The sequence below is a fragment of the Leptodactylus fuscus genome, chromosome 8 (genome assembly GCF_031893055.1).
Source record: "Leptodactylus fuscus isolate aLepFus1 chromosome 8, aLepFus1.hap2, whole genome shotgun sequence".
Lineage (NCBI taxonomy): Eukaryota > Metazoa > Chordata > Amphibia > Anura > Leptodactylidae > Leptodactylus > Leptodactylus fuscus.
In genome coordinates this window covers 1,615,613-1,634,617 of record NC_134272.1, presented here as the reverse complement: position 1 = coordinate 1,634,617, position 19,005 = coordinate 1,615,613, and the positions used below count along the sequence as shown (strand labels likewise).

General features: G+C 42.6%; 2 protein-coding genes across 2 annotated transcripts; both read left to right on the top strand.

The window, feature by feature from the left end:
* The first annotated feature begins 3,328 nt into the window (after window positions 1-3,328).
* On the top strand, window positions 3,329-4,696 carry LOC142216830 (mas-related G-protein coupled receptor member H-like). Its single transcript, XM_075284867.1, has 2 exons — window positions 3,329-4,301; window positions 4,599-4,696. Exons 1-2 carry the CDS (start codon window positions 3,329-3,331, stop codon window positions 4,694-4,696), a joined length of 1,071 nt encoding a protein of 356 aa, XP_075140968.1.
* A 6,460-nt stretch (window positions 4,697-11,156) lies between these two features.
* Window positions 11,157-12,098, top strand: LOC142216812 (proto-oncogene Mas-like). The gene has a single exon (XM_075284845.1). It carries the CDS (start codon window positions 11,157-11,159, stop codon window positions 12,096-12,098), a length of 942 nt encoding a protein of 313 aa, XP_075140946.1.
* Window positions 12,099-19,005: the final 6,907 nt, after the last annotated feature.

Below are 19,005 nucleotides of genomic sequence, written 5' to 3'. Positions count from 1 at the left end.
GTCACCTATACAATCACTATAGTCACTCATACCGTCACCTATACACTCACTATAGTCACTCATACCGTCACCTATACACCCACTATAGTCTCTCATACCGTCACCTATACAATCACTATAGTCACTCATACCGTCACCTATACACTCACTATAGTCACTCATACCGTCACCTATACACCCACTATAGTCACTCATACCGTCACCTATACAATCACTATAGTCACTCATACCGTCACCTATACAACCACTATAGTCACTCATACCGTCACCTATACACTCACTATAGTCACTCATACCGTCACCTATACACCCACTATAGTCACTCATACCGTCACCTATACACCCACTATAGTCACTCATACCGTCACCTATACACCCACTATAGTCTCTCATACCGTCACCTATACAATCACTATAGTCACTCATACCGTCACCTATACAATCACTATAGTCACTCATACCGTCACCTATACACTCACTATAGTCACTCATACCGTCACCTATACACCCACTATAGTCTCTCATACCGTCACCTATACAATCACTATAGTCACTCATACCGTCACCTATACAATCACTATAGTCACTCATACCGTCACCTATACAGTTGCTACTTCTGTGGTCTTCTTCTTGCTGACACTATTACTTGTAGACTCTTTGCTCACTTGATGAGAAGATCATATAAGAGTTATTTCGATATAAACACAATGAAACTTTTATAAACGTCTTTTATATTTTTGTAACCAGTTTTACAGTCGCAGTAAATGTAACGTGGAGAATGAAGCGGCCGCGCTAAGAGAACAGTCTCGGCCTCTGATACCGTCTGCCATATGGCGGTCGATCAGACTACACTGTATGTTTGTTGTCTGTTACCATGGAGACCCATAGACTACATTGGAACTGTAGAAATACAACAATATGAAACTTGTAAATAACGTCAGATACAAAGTATCTTGTACTATCAGTTCTATCTGTTCTATCTTGTAGTGGGGCTTCAGATGTAGTGCGGACCATGTCATACGTGCTAAGGGGGTGGACAAGGCTCCCATTGTGAGCTAAAACGTGTCTACAAAGGTGAAGTCTCCATTCATTCTGCTGTGTGTCCTGTCACAGACCGGCCGATGGGACCCTTCATGGACCAACTCCAGAGCTCTACACGACAGCACCAGGGCGTCCTACAAATACCCTTATTATTATATGGTGGCCATATAGGAGACATCCCGAACGATGAATCGTGTCTGCAGCATCGGGAAGAACAACAAGCCTCAAAGTCTTGGTCTCCAGATCCATCACTATAAATCTAGTAGTAGGAAGACTCCTGGGGGGGGGGGGGGGGGACATGGCATTGTGGGGTACAGGCTCAGGACACCGAGCCCTGCCTAGGCTCTGCCTATTCCAAAAACTGGGTGTACAACGATCCTATTGAGTCTTCAGCATTTTCTCCTGACCCTTAGAATTTGGGTCAATGACTTCACTCTTGAGCTGTCACTTTAACATCCATACAAGTCTACATACGCCCAGGAACGCAGTAATGAGCGCCAATAAGGAAATCTGGAGTGTGGAGAGGCTGCAAGCCAAGACTAAGTGTGCTCATATCATCCTCACCGACGTCTGGAGACATCACGTTAGACTGGAGGATCCCGATGTGATCTGCATGCAGCCGGTAAGTGAGTTTGGATACATGATAGGTATCAGGGTGGACATTAGATGTCTCCAGCCAAATGTCTATAGCTCCCCTGTGGTCAGTAGGTCGGCTACCATATGGCCAGAAATATATCCATCATATACACTCAGGGCTGTGCAGATCTCTGGAGGACATTCCTCTGCTGCATTCATTGCATGGTGGCCAACAACCCAGCAACCTTCTCTGCAGTGGTCCTCTACCCAGATGGGGCTCAGTCTATTGGATTGGCTTTCTCTATCGCAGCCTTGAATGGTCAATGTACTTAATATGGAGATGACTCTCCCGGTCACCTGCAGAGATGGCTACAAGGCAGGATACTCTGTAATATGCCAGTATGATTGCAGCAGAGATTATCCCTAGGAGATTCAGATGACACAATGGAGAAGCTTCTCTTATGTTACTGGAGCTTCATGGTCGGAGCAGATGACATCACGATGGTCTCCTCTGCCCACAGGGTATTGCTCTAGTTATTGTAAACTATTCTCACGATCCTTGTTCCAAGCCTTGCAGAAGTCCGCAGACCCTTAGTTGTATCCTTGGCGTTGATTGTTGTCTCTTCTCCCATTCTTGCAATCTCTGGAGGTAGAATATTCTCCAAATGTTAAATTATGACTTTGATGCAACAATTGACCCCCAGTGAAGACGTTTATGACTTAAGACTCCTATTGTGAAGATGAGCCAGTCACTGCTCCTGACAAGTAACATATGCTAGCACCCCAATAAGTGACAAGACGACCAATGTGACTGATGGAAGCCACACAATGTCCAAAGCTCCATCCTCAGTGGTCGATGGATGCCATGTCTGCAGCAGCGTGTGGTCAGTGTGCAGACTAGTGGGACTTCAGATGTAGTGCGGACCATGTCATACGTGCTAAGGGGGTGGACAAGGCTCCCATGCGTCTTCTGTCCTGTAGTGAAGTCTCCAGTTAGTGATTCATGGCTGATATCTGCTGACATGTCTGATATAAAGAGGTCTAGGACGTCGTCTCTCAGCTCCAGTTCACACTTAGAATTTCACAACACCCCACAAAGTTTTTGGCATCTCATGATGGACACATGACCATAGGAGACACCGGAGGTTAGGAGGCTGCTCTGGAAGGCCAGGGTAGAATTACAGGAGTCCTTATAGATTAGGATGTTTGGTCCATCTTTGTATTTTTTGCTTCTTTACTCAAATTCGAGTCAATTTGATGTTTTTTTAGTGATAGAACCTCAAAGATTTTGTTTGACTGCACCAAATCTCCCTCCTGGAGCAGCAGGACATGTCCGGGCACCCTGGCTCCTGGGCTTCATGGATGGGACATACTCTGTAACATCAATGACTGGATGACTGAGACTGAACCTACAGTGAAGCTGAACCCAATGGACCAGTGGACACACTGACCCCCGTCCTTGCTGGATGGCCCCGGACGCCATCTTGTCGCTGCCCTCTTGATATGTATTTCTATGGGGTGCATTATATAGGGGACATAATATACATAAAGCACATGACCTCGGCCTGGGGCCTGTAACGGGGCCAGTCTGCGTCCGCCATGTTGTATCTGCTACATGTGGTCTTTTCTCTGCGATATCTTTGTGATTGATAAGACTTTTCTGTCTCTTAGGGTAATGGACATCCCCATCCTCCGCTAACCGCCTAAAATAATGTCCCTCAACTCCTCAGTTAACAATACGCCCCCTCCAGGCCAAGGCTGCCGCGAAGACATGTCACGGTTCACCATACCCATCACCCTCTTCCTGGTGACCCTTCTCGTCAGCCTGGTGGGTCTGGTCGGTAACGGGATCACAATATATCTGTTCTGTTTCCGCATCAAGCTGAACCAGTCGACAGTCTATATCCTGAATTTGGCCCTGGCGGACTTCATCTACGTTTTTGGCTGCGGTATGGCGTCCTTGTACTTCCTGTGCGTGGCTAATCGAGTGCCCACCTCAGCGGAGAACGACAAGATATTCTCTGGGTTTGGCGAGTTCCTGAACAGTTTTGGGTTTAATTCGAGCTTGTTCTTTCTGGCCACTCTCAGCGTTGAGCGATGTCTCTCTGTTTGCTTTCCAATGTGGTACAAATGTCGCCGCCCCGAGCACTTGTCCGCCATATTGTGTGGGATTCTATGGCCTGTGTCAATCCTGATAACTCTTCTACAAAGGTTTCTCATCCCTGAGCACAGGTCAACTGTCTACATAGTGACATCTGTCCTGTTCCTGGTCATCACTCTGGCCATGCTTGGCTCCAGCATTGTCCTCCTCATAGAGATCCAGAAGACCTCAATACAAGGCCGGCCAATCAAACTGTACGTAGTGGTCGTCTCTGCCATCATCACCTTCCTCATATCTCTGGTTCCGGCCACCATGGTGAGACTCTTGTTCTACTTTGCCATCATCCCTACAATGAAGATGAAGATTCTCAGCTTCATTATGATATCACTGTGCTCGGCCCTCAATTCTACAGTCAATCCCTACATCTACATCATTGTGGGGAGGTGGAAGACGAGCGTCCCGACCTCCAAGGCTCTGGAGTCAGTCTTCAAGGAAGAGGAAGGGCGATCTGAAGGAAACGACTCGCTAGAGACACAACAGACGGACACTGAGCACAAACTGAGTGTCCTGAGTATAGACGGAGGTGAAACGTCCAAAGAGTTACAATAATCACTTTACTATCATCTGTAACGCATTGGTGGCCGACAGTGAGGAAATAAAAATCTCAGAATAGAGAAGACGCCATTCATATCTCATATATACAGTCTACTAATAGAGAGCGCAGCTCTGGAGCACTATACAGGACATACACAGGACCTACACTATACACTTGTTATGTCAGACACTATACAGGACCTACACTATACACTCTATATTACACTGATATTCATTACCCAATAATTACAGCTGATTATTTTAATCATCGCCTTTCACAACATAGAACTGGATGAACCTGGTCGTCTCCAGGTGTTGGGAATGAGGATGATGGGAGTGACGGATTGTCAGATACTTCCCAGCCTGAGGAGCGATAAGATATAAGATAAGATAAGACATTCCTTTAATAGTCCCACAATGGGGAAATTTCAGTGATACAGTTACATAGATGGTATGGTACACAGACACACTGCAGGATCATTTAGTTCTCTGTGCGGAGTGATGCTGATAATAATAATAATAATAATAATAATAATACAGCCGACTGTGGTTGGAGGGCACGAGGAGGGGGGTCACAGCATGTGGATATAACATAGTTCGCATATAAGGGAAGGGAAAAAGAGGGAAATGCACAGCCTCCCACTTGCATGTTATTTCAAAGCAATATATTATTGGCAAAATTCAAAGTTCATGGAATTGAATCACTGACCCGTCTGTTGAAGTTCCAATCACGGAATATGCGCACGGACTTCTCTGCTCCTCCGGTCAGAAGCAATTGTACACAGCCAAGGAAATAAAAGATTGAAGATCCAGCGTATCCGTAAAAATATTTTCTTACTTTATTCAATGGCCCATAGCCATATTAAAATTTAATCTTTTTACGGATACGCTGGATCTTCAATCTTTTATTTCCTTGGCTGTGTAGATATAACAGGCAGAGGTGGGGACATAAGCAGCTATCATGATAACATGTGGCAGTTCCTTTGGTAGGTGGTGAGATCTCCTGCTCACAGCTGATAGTTCGGTATCTTGTATCAGTGCTATTATCCATTAACCACAAAAAATGCCCCAAATGTCCTTCATCACAAGCCCTCCTCCTCCTCCTCTTCCTCCTCCTCTCCTCCTCCTCCTCCTCCTCCTTTCTTCTTACCACTGTGTTCTACTTCCCCAAAGAAGTCTGAAGCCATCCAGGTATACATGGTGCCGCTCTCTTGCCAAGCTTCCATAACTCCTGGGGTAGTTGGGTGATGGTAGGTTTCCAGGCTGTAGCAGAGTCCCACGTGTCCACAGTAATAGAGAGAAATCCCAGTCAGCTGTAGCATCTTCACACATCAGCAATAGACTCCAGAAATCATCTCCTTGAACGAAGAAGTCCACACTTCCATGTAGGTTTCTCCTCCATGCCGCATGGTGTCCTGGGGGGATGGTAACAGGCACATGTGCTCCAGGTCTTCAGTCATTGTCCATGCTTTACAATAGAAACAAAAGGAACGAAAAACTCCACAGGGTCTTGCATTCGAATTATAGTTGCTAATTCATAGTGCTAGTTTTCTTGGTTACTGGATTTTTGAAGATACAGAGAAAAAGAGTGAGAAAGGAAAGATAAAGATAAAGGTTGCTCCAGGCTTGCAGCACTGTATCAGGCAGCCACTAAGGGCGCCAGGAAGGGATGTGTCTATGGCGGTGTTATTACATATACCAGTGTCATACAGGGGCCACAGGAACATCTTCTGGTTCTCCTATGGACTAGTCCAATCTGGAATGCTACACGGTGCAATGCTCTCCATGCACCAGGTGAAGGTACAATATAGAAACAGTCAGCAGGCAGGTATACATTGTATACAGAGCCATAGCTGGGCTTTCCTTCACCAGGGTAAATGTTCGGCTCTAGCTCTGTGTTATTAGATTCTTGGGCCCCTATAGAGCAGATTGTTGGGGCCTCCAGCAGCTATAGTACACGCCCTGACTGAGCTCTAGCTTCCATAGGCCTCCATTATCTCCACAATCTTGTGTGACCTCTATAGCGCTGACAATTCACAGATATCTACATGATACATAACATGATAGGGGCTGGATCCTTAGTACTACAATGTCAGGCATGATGATGGACATGAGGCAGCAGGGGGTGGGGGTGGGGTCTGGGGGTGTCTGTCATTGACCTTCATCTCTGCTCTGACCTTCTCAGGATGATGAGAGTGATTCACTTTATATGTGTCTAGCTTGTAGATTTCTGGGGCTATAGGTGATAGGACACATCTCATGCTATGCGTGTATATATATATATCTTGCACATAACCTTGCCCTCCTTCACCTGACGCCCTTTGCAGCAGAAGAAACTAAAACAAACCACATGGTGAGATTTCACTAAGCATTGTTATGTCAGACACTATACAGGACCTACATGGACATATAGATGTGTCAGACACTATACAGGACCTACATGGACATATAGATGTGTCAGACACTACACAGGACCTACATGGACATATAGATGTGTCAGACACTACACAGGACCTACACAGGACCTACACTATACACTTGTTATGTCAGACACTATACAGGACCTACATGGACATATAGATGTGTCAGACACTATACAGGACCTACATGGACATATAGATGTGTCAGACACTATACAGGACCTACACAGGACCTACACTATACACTTGTTATGTCAGACACTATACAGGACCTACATGGACATATAGATGTGTCAGACACTATACAGGACCTACATGGACATATAGATGTGTCAGACACTATACAGGACCTACATGGACATATAGATGTGTCAGACACTATACAGGACCTACATGGACATATAGATGTGTCAGACACTATACAGGACCTACATGGACATATAGATGTGTCAGACACTATACAGGACCTACATGGACATATAGATGTGTCAGATACTACACAGGACCTACATGGACATATAGATGTGTCAGACACTATACAGGACCTACATGGACATATAGATGTGTCAGACACTATACAGGACCTACATGGACATATAGATGTGTCAGATACTACACAGGACCTACATGGACATATATATGTGTCAGACACTACACAGGACCTACATGGACATATATATGTGTCAGACACTACACAGGACCTACATGGACATATAGATGTGTCAGACACTACACAGGACCTACATGGACATATAGATGTGTCAGGCACTACACAGGACCTACATGGACATATAGATGTGTCAAACACTACACAGGACCTACATGGACATATATATGTGTCAGACACTACACAGGACCTACATGGACATATATATGTGTCAGACACTATACAGGACCTACATGGACATATAGATGTGTCAGATACTACACAGGACCTACACAGGACCTACACTATACACTTGTTATGTCAGACACTATACAGGACCTACATAGACATATAGATGTGTCAGACACTACACAGGACCTACACAGGACCTACACTATACACTTGTTATGTCAGACACTATACAGGACCTACATAGACATATAGATGTGTCAGACACTATACAGGACCTACATGGACATATAGATGTGTCAGGCACTACACAGGACCTACATGGACATATAGATGTGTCAGGCACTACACAGGACCTACATGGACATATAGATGTGTCAGGCACTACACAGGACCTACATGGACATATAGATGTGTCAGGCACTACACAGGACCTACATGGACATATAGATGTGTCAGACACTACACAGGACCTACATGGACATATAGATGTGTCAGACACTACACAGGACCTACATGGACATATAGATGTGTCAGGCACTACACAGGACCTACATGGACATATAGATGTGTCAGACACTACACAGGACCTACATGGACATATATATGTGTCAGACACTACACAGGACCTACATGGACATATATATGTGTCAGACACTATACAGGACCTACATGGACATATAGATGTGTCAGATACTACACAGGACCTACACAGGACCTACACTATACACTTGTTATGTCAGACACTATACAGGACCTACATAGACATATAGATGTGTCAGACACTACACAGGACCTACACAGGACCTACACTATACACTTGTTATGTCAGACACTATACAGGACCTACATGGACATATAGATGTGTCAGGCACTACACAGGACCTACATGGACATATAGATGTGTCAGACACTACACAGGACCTACATGGACATATAGATGTGTCAGACACTACACAGGACCTACATGGACATATAGATGTGTCAGACACTACACAGGACCTACACAGGACCTACACTATACACTTGTTATGTCAGACACTATACAGGACCTACATGGACATATAGATGTGTCAGGCACTACACAGGACCTACACAGGACCTACACTATACACTTGTTATGTCAGACACTATACAGGACCTACATGGACATATAGATGTGTCAGGCACTACACAGGACCTACACAGGACCTACACTATACACTTGTTATGTCAGACACTATACAGGACCTACATAGACATATAGATGTGTCAGACACTATACAGGACCTACATGGACATATAGATGTGTCAGGCACTACACAGGACCTACATGGACATATAGATGTGTCAGACACTACACAGGACCTACATGGACATATAGATGTGTCAGACACTATACAGGACCTACATGGACATATAGATGTGTCAGACACTATACAGGACCTACATGGACATATAGATGTGTCAGGCACTACACAGGACCTACATGGACATATAGATGTGTCAGGCACTACACAGGACCTACATGGACATATAGATGTGTCAGGCACTACACAGGACCTACATGGACATATAGATGTGTCAGACACTACACAGGACCTACATGGACATATAGATGTGTCAGACACTACACAGGACCTACATGGACATATAGATGTGTCAGGCACTACACAGGACCTACATGGACATATAGATGTGTCAGGCACTACACAGGACCTACATGGACATATAGATGTGTCAGACACTACACAGGACCTACATGGACATATATATGTGTCAGACACTACACAGGACCTACATGGACATATATATGTGTCAGACACTATACAGGACCTACATGGACATATAGATGTGTCAGATACTACACAGGACCTACACAGGACCTACACTATACACTTGTTATGTCAGACACTATACAGGACCTACATAGACATATAGATGTGTCAGACACTACACAGGACCTACACAGGACCTACACTATACACTTGTTATGTCAGACACTATACAGGACCTACATGGACATATAGATGTGTCAGGCACTACACAGGACCTACATGGACATATAGATGTGTCAGACACTACACAGGACCTACATGGACATATAGATGTGTCAGACACTACACAGGACCTACACAGGACCTACACTATACACTTGTTATGTCAGACACTATACAGGACCTACATGGACATATAGATGTGTCAGGCACTACACAGGACCTACACAGGACCTACACTATACACTTGTTATGTCAGACACTATACAGGACCTACATGGACATATAGATGTGTCAGGCACTACACAGGACCTACACAGGACCTACACTATACACTTGTTATGTCAGGCACTACACAGGACCTACATGGACATATAGATGTGTCAGACACTATACAGGACCTACATGGACATATAGATGTGTCAGACACTACACAGGACCTACATGGACATATAGATGTGTCAGACACTACACAGGACCTACATGGACATATAGATGTGTCAGACACTACACAGGACCTACACAGGACCTACACTATACACTTGTTATGTCAGACACTATACAGGACCTACATGGACATATAGATGTGTCAGGCACTACACAGGACCTACACAGGACCTACACTATACACTTGTTATGTCAGACACTATACAGGACCTACATAGACATATAGATGTGTCAGACACTATACAGGACCTACATGGACATATAGATGTGTCAGGCACTACACAGGACCTACATGGACATATAGATGTGTCAGGCACTACACAGGACCTACATGGACATATAGATGTGTCAGGCACTACACAGGACCTACATGGACATATAGATGTGTCAGACACTACACAGGACCTACATGGACATATAGATGTGTCCACCCTCAGCTTAGCTGAGGTTTCCAATTCCTCACGACTATTGCCAAGCTAGCAGGACACTATACAGGCTGCATTCACAAGACAAGTAGTGGGCGGCTCATAGACTCATATAGAAGATCACTTTATTATATATAGCGTTGTCTTGAAAAGCTAATCATCTGGAGGAGAGGGGAGGAGACATCACTGAAGTGTCCACATCAATCGTTCTCCACATAGAGACAAGTAATGGAATCAATGACCCCCCAATAATCTGAGTCTGGTATGTGAAGTGTATGAGGAAGAAAAGCTCCAGCTTGTGCTATAATAAGGGCTGGGGCTGAGCCTACAGGTGGAGTCACAGGAAACCTTTATTTAGATTTGGTCTCTCCCATTCATTAATGCACTGACTGATATCCACCCAGAGAATAGTCAGGAGCTGAGCTATAGGAACAACCATGGTCAGAGGTCCAGGACTCATCAGCATGGAGGACTCTTCACCAGGACCAGTACAGGACATGGACCTCTCCCAGGACCCTGCCGATGAGTAGAAGACAACCAAGCTTGGAGATTATTGCTGAGAAGTCATCGTGGCCTGGAGGAGACTTGTTATATGAGACTTATCCTTTGGTGGGAGCCGAGAGACCCCTGGAGATTGGTTGATGTGAGTGTGACATAGACATCCTTAAGGGATCTGCTGTCCTCCTCCTCCTGCAGGTTTGTTGCTCCAGATCATTCATCAAACCTCCACGTAACTATATAATGGAGACGTACAAGCCCGTAAACATGTCCATCAACTCTACCATCCCTGAGTGGACTCATAACCTGACACAGGGCCAGAAGACTCCTGGGACCACGTACCTGTCCCTGGGCTATGCGTCCATCATCATCTGTCTCATCGGCATTGTAGGAAACTTATTCATGATTTGGCTTTTCACATTGAAGCTCAAAAAGAATTACTGCACCATTTACTTTCTGAACCTGGCCGTCGCCGATCTGCTGTTTCTGCTGGGATTCGCCGTCTCTACTGCCTACATGTTGTGTCTTCTGGGGAACGTACCTAACTCTTATCTTAATAATCAGATCATTGGGCTTTTATCAGAAACATTGACCAATTTAGGATTTGACTCCAGCACTTTCCTTCTAACTGTGGTGAGTGCGGAGAGATGTCTGACCGTCCTGTGTCCTCTGTATAACCATCTCCAGCGTCCCAGACACCAGACTACCATAATATGTGTCCTGGTCTGGAGTCTGGCCATCCTCACCATGGCACTAGAAGTCTATGTGTGTGATGACAGTGGGGACTCTCTCAGCCCCGGCGCCCAGCAATGTGTGCCAATCATTATATTCACCACCATATTGTTTCTAGTAGTCCTACTTCTAATGGTGATGTCCTCGGTGATACTTCTGGTGGAGATCCAGAAGACCTCCCAATCTTGCCGGCCCCGGAGGTTGTACATCATCATTCTCCTCACTCTCCTCTCCTTCTTTATAGAAATGGTTCCTTCCAGGATCCTGAGTTTACTGATATATTTTCGGGTGGTTGGCTATAGTAGTAATGCTCTGGTCTTCCACTTTATCATGTCCATCTGCACTGCCGTCTACTGCGCTTCCAACCCTTACCTCAATGTCTTTGTGGGGAGATGGCGGGAGAGAACGTCCATCAGGAAATCAATGGAAAAGATGTTTCAAGTGAATAGCTAAAGTAGATCTGAAGAAGAGTGGCCGGACAATGGTGGGACAATGGGACAAGGAAGAAGATGAGGCCATAACGACCAGACCGTGGTGGTGTCACTACGGGGAGGAGAATGGCTGGTGGATCCTTTGTATCAGCTCTTAGTCCTGTCTATTACATGTGAATATTAAACCTCTCTGTGATATTTATGATTTTGTTATGTCATTGGTGGTGGCCAAGTCAACTCCTACACAACAGACCCCTGTAAAAGATTCCGTAAACCCTGTGCCAATGGTCTTATGGTCCTGCAGGAGTCCTTGTGTATTTGACTATAGCCACAGCGTGTACTTACCTGTATCCGGAGATCATTGGCAGGTGCTGCCGACTGTGACGTCACCGCTGCAATCACTTATTGTCACTGCTACCCCATAAGAACAACCAGAGATGATGGAACCATTGCCCTGGAGCCCTCAGAGGGTGTGAGAGGTCACAAGAGCCGAATTCTCACCATATTGTTTACTATCCCTCTATAGTAAGTCATAAGATAGATGATGAGACAGATCTTAGTGAATGGCTTATGCTTCGTTTATCTGCGCCAGACTCTCCATTTAGCGCCATCTTGTTCTATAGTTATGTCTGAATAAAATAAGGTCACCCCGGAGTCAGTGCGATCCTTCAGAATCCATTGATGTCCGTCAACAGACAAAGCAGAAGAACAGGGACGCAACACAAATGTAATCTCAGCCCCAACCTTGTCATAGACCTTATGGAAGAGAAGAGCCCGAGCCTTCACTGATTGTCTTGTTTCGGCTCTTATCACTCTCTGCAGTCATTGATTCTGTCTCGTACATAGACAGCTCACTTTACAAAGAAGTTTATGGAATGGAGAGGGGGAGAAGTAATACAAGGGGGACAGAAAAAGATTTGTGGCATCTACTAGATGTGCTGGATAATAATTCACCTGATACAAGTGTCACCAAGCACTGCAGAGAGCCATGAGACTGTCTACAGCATCTAGTGAGTCATGAATCTCACAGCAGTGCTGTCTGTGCCATATGTGACATGGCGCTTATATAGTCAATGCTTCTTCAGAAGAGGACGTTACATAACCCTGTACATTCCAGGGTAAATGCTTCCTCCGTGACTCATGTGACATGATTATAACATAATTGTACTATTTATCTGGTAATGATGACTTATATTCCCTGTAATGTCAGGGAGGGAGAGGTTCGGGGGGGGGGGAGGGGGGACTCTTTACAGGGCACTATTTAGTAGCTTACACTGTATTGATGTAATTACTGGGAGTCAATATCACTCAGATCTGCAGTAGAGATGAGCGAACAGTAAAATATTCGATGTTTGTTATTCGTTCCGAGTAGCCGCTCAATATTGGACTATTGGAAGGAATATGGAACCCCATTATAGTCTATGGGAGACAATGCTTCACTCCAGGAGATCCCACCATTCACCTCAGGAGGTCACCAAGTCCACTATGACACCCCAGGGAATGATGCAACACCTCTGCAATGTAACTGGGACAGCAGGGGGCGCATGTCTGGGGGCATCTAACACACCAAAGCCCCTCTATTACCCCACTATCACAGCCTAACAACTACACACTATACACACTCACTACAACCTCTATCACAGTGGGGGGAAATACCTGGAAACCTTCTTTACTCCCCAAATGGAGGGACACAAACCCCAATGTAAGCTCCACAAACATTACCAAGCCCCCCTTTATATCACATTGCCCATGACAAGCACAGATGGAATAGACAATGGGAAATCCTTCAGTCCCCCCCTGACCTGTCATTGTGGATGTGTGTGATGTGTATATGTATGTATGTGTGTGTGTGTGTGTGATGTGTATATGTATGTATATATGTATGTATGTATGTATATGTGGATGTGTGTGATGTGGGGAGACCTTCCAAAAGTCACTTTTATGGCCCTTCACATGAGCCCGTACAAATGAAGTTCCCGGCCCTTAAGCTGAGCTCCAGCAGAGATTGGGGCCCTTCAGGTGACTTCAGCCTCTACCTGCAGAGATTGGGGCCCTGTCACTTAGTCCAGCCTTCACCAGCAGAGATTTTGGCCCTTTTGGTGACTAGAGCCTCGCAGCAGCAGCAGTGTTTCATGTTTTGGCCCTTGGGGTGACCCCTAAAAAATTGAGTTGCAACCCCCTGGGGGGGGGGGGGAGATAATGGAAATATATATATATATATCACATGCAGAATTAGGGGCTGGGGTTGTAGGATGAGGAGGAGGAAGAGTAAATTGTTTGCCGACTGAATCTCTCCAGTACCTGGACTGTGGGGTGGATATACAGCTGGGTATACACGTCCTCGCCCACGTCCTCGCCCACGTCCCCTGCTGTTACGCTGTATGATTTTCTAGCTAGCGATTATTATTGAGCTGTTATTATTCCCAATTCCTGCCTCACCACAGCCCTGTATCGCACTGACACTCTGACACCGCACTCTCCCTATCACTCCAACACTGACATTACACAAATATGGCGGCGGACGTTCTTATGAATGGGAGGTCACATGTTTTCGGCAGCCAATGGGTTTTTTCAATTTTTTTCACTGCCTCCGTTGTCGTAGTTCCTGTCCCACCTGCCCAGCACAGTTATTGGTGCAAAAAATGCACCAGGAAAAGGGGGAGGGGACACAAATTTTTACTGCATATGCGGCCTTGTATTCCATTGTGAACAAATACATCGAACGCCATGACATTCGATCGAATACCTATTAGATGGAACAGCATTCGCTCATCTCTAATCTGCAGACCAGACAATGGCAATGATTCAGCCTCGTCCTCACTTCATATCTAGTGCACAGAGTAGCAGCTGTATACTGGGACATGAGAGGATGGTTCTCCGGAGAGTTACACTTTCAATAACTAATATTAATTGACTTCATTACTCCTGGAGCTGTCGAGCTGGGACTTGTTACAAGAGGAAACATCGGAATCCTCGGGAGACTTCCATCTGCTACTTTATAATTAATGTCTCAGCGACTAAATAAGAAAAGGTAAACAAGAGAATCCACCGAGAATCCAAGACCGATCAATGGTGAAGACTAAAAGATGAATATTCATAGAGTGGAACTGAAAGATGGCAAAAATATAACTGCAATAAATATAATACTATAATACTGCCCCTATGTACAAGAGTATAACTACTATAATACTACTCCTATGTACAAGAATATAACTACTATAATACTACTCCTATGTACAAGAATATAACTACTATAATACTACCTCCTATGTACAAGAATATAACTACTATAATACTGCTCCTATGTACAAGAATATAACTACTATAATAATACTCCTATGTACAAGAATATAACTACTATAATACTACTCCTATATACAAGAATATAACTACTATAATACTACTCCTATGTACAAGAATATAACTACTATAATACTACTCCTATGTACAAGAATATAACTACTATAATACTACTCCTATGTACAAGAATATAACTACTATAATACTGCTCCTATGTACAAGAATATAACTACTATAATACTACCTCCTATGTACAAGAATATAACTACTGTAATACTGCTCCTATGTACAAGAATATAACTACTATAATACTGCTCCTATGTACAAGAATATAACTACTATAATACTACTCCTATGTACAAGAATATAACTACTATAATACTACTCCTATGTACAAGAATATAACTACTATAATACTGCTCCTATGTACAAGAATATAACTACTATAATACTACTCCTATGTACAAGAATATAACTACTATAATACTACCTCCTATGTACAAGAATATAACTACTATAATACTACCTCCAGTATACAAGAATATAACTACTATAATACTACTCCTATGTACAAGAATATAACTACTATAATACTGCTCCTATATACAAGAATATAACTACTATAATACTACTCCTATGTACAAGAATATAACTACTATAATACTACCTCCTATGTACAAGAATATAACTACTATAATACTGCTCCTATGTACAAGAATATAACTACTATAATACTACTCCTATGTACAAGAATATAACTACTATAATACTACTCCTATGTACAAGAATATAACTACTATAATACTGCTCCTATGTACAAGAATATAACTACTATAATACTACCTCCTATGTACAAGAATATAACTACTATAATACTACCTCCAGTATACAAGAATATAACTACTATAATACTACTCCTATGTACAAGAATATAACTACTATAATACTGCTCCTATATACAAGAATATAACTACTATAATACTACTCCTATGTACAAGAATATAACTACTATAATACTACCTCCTATGTATAAGAATATAACTACTATAATACTACCTCCTATGTACAAGAATATAACTACTGTAATACTGCTCCTATGTACAAGAATATAACTACTGTAATACTGCTCCTATGTACAAGAATATAACTACTATAATACTACTCCTATGTACAAGAATATAACTACTATAATACTACTCCTATGTACAAGAATATAACTACTATAATACTGCTCCTATGTACAAGAATATAACTACGATAATACTACCTCCTATGTACAAGAATATAACTACTATAATACTACTCCTATGTACAAGAATATAACTACTATAATACTACCCCTATGTACAAGAATATAACTACTATAATACTACCTCCTATGTACAAGAATATAGCTACTATAATACTACCTCCTATGTACAAGAATATAACTACTATAATACTACCTCCTATGTACAAGAATATAACTACTATAATACTACTCCTATGTATAAGAATATAACTACTATAATACTACCTCCTATGTACAAGAATATAACTACTGTAATACTGCTCCTATGTACAAGAATATAACTACTATAATACTGCTCCTATGTACAAGAATATAACTACTATAATACTACTCCTATGTACAAGAATATAACTACTATAATACTACTCCTATGTACAAGAATATAACTACTATAATACTGCTCCTATGTACAAGAATATAACTACTATAATACTACCTCCTATGTACAAGAATATAACTACTATAATACTACCTCCAGTATACAAGAATATAACTACTATAATACTACTCCTATGTACAAGAATATAACTACTATAATACTGCTCCTATATACAAGAATATAACTACTATAATACTACTCCTATGTACAAGAATATAACTACTATAATACTACCTCCTATGTATAAGAATATAACTACTATAATACTACTCCTATATACAAGAATATAACTACGATAATACTACCTCCTATGTACAAGAATATAACTACTATAATACTACTCCTATGTACAAGAATATAACTACTATAATACTACTCCTATGTACAAGAATATAACTACTATAATACTACTCCTATGTACAAGAATATAACTACTATAATACTACTCCTATGTACAAGAATATAACTACTATAATACTGCTCCTATGTACAAAAATATAACTACTATAATACTGCTCCTATGTACAAGAATATAACTACTATAATACTACTACTATGTACAAGAATATAACTACTATAATACTGCTCCTATGTACAAGAATATAACTACTATAATACTACTCTTATGTACAAGAATATAACTACTATAATACTACTCCTATGTACAAGAATATAACTACTATAATACTACTCTTATGTACAAGAATATAACTACTATAATACTACTCCTATGTACAAGAATATAACTACTATAATACTACTCCTATGTACAAGAATATAACTACTATAATACTACTATGTACAAGAATATAACTACTATAATACTGCTCCTATGTACAAGAATATAACTACTACAATACTACCCCTATGTACAAGAATATAACTACTATAATACTACCCCTATGTACAAGAATATAACTACTATAATACTGCCCCTATGTACAAGATTATAACTACTATAATACTATCTCCTATGTACAAGAATATAACTACTATAATACTACACCATATATAAGAATTTAACTACTATAATACTACTCCTATGTACAAGAATATAACTACTATAATACTACTCCTATGTACACAGATATAACTACTATAATACTACTCCTATGTACAAGAATATAACTACTATAATACTACCTCCTATGTACAAGAATATAACTACAATAATACTACTCCTATGTACAAGAATATAACTACTATAATACTACCTCCTAGCTGTGAGGACGTGTTTTTGTAGCTCTCCTGAGGCTCCTGATGTCTGGAGATAGCCCAGGGCGGGGCCGCCCTGGGTGGGGAAGTTCCCCTGCCAAGGCCCAGGCTCCAAGGCCTTCTCTGGGAAGCAATTCCCAGACAACTAAAAAAATGGATGGAAATCCTAAAGTCCCCAGTAATGGGAATCGTGTCCAGTGTGTCAGCAGTCCTAGTGCAGCAAGCCAAGATGGGAAGAAAGTTGTAAAGGAAGAAGTAACGGAAGCAAGCAGTAGTACGGTGCAACAACCAAGCAAAATGGTTGAATGTAAGGAGCAAACTTTGCAGCCTGTGCAGACTCCATTGCAGGTTGCAGGTGTCCAGTCCACCCCACCCTCCTGCAGACAGAGGAGAACATCCCTGGAGAAGCAGACCATGCAGGAGAACATGCAGCAGTCTGTATTGGTACGGTCTGAGCGGACAAGATCTGGAAGCGGTAACTACAAAAATGTAGTGAAGGCAGTGGAGGAGATCAAAGGGAGACCAGCGGGGAAGCTTCAAGGTACCAGCAGTACAGTCACTGGAAATAAACTGGGACATAGTCCCCAGTCTGGACATTGTGGGCCCATGGCAGTGACAACAGCCGTAGCATGTCAGAAATCACAGGCTACACCAACCAGAAGCCATACTGGGGGTAACCAACCTGCAAAGCTTTCCAACAATGCACAGACTGTCACAGCTACTGAGCGAGCACCAGAACTGCGC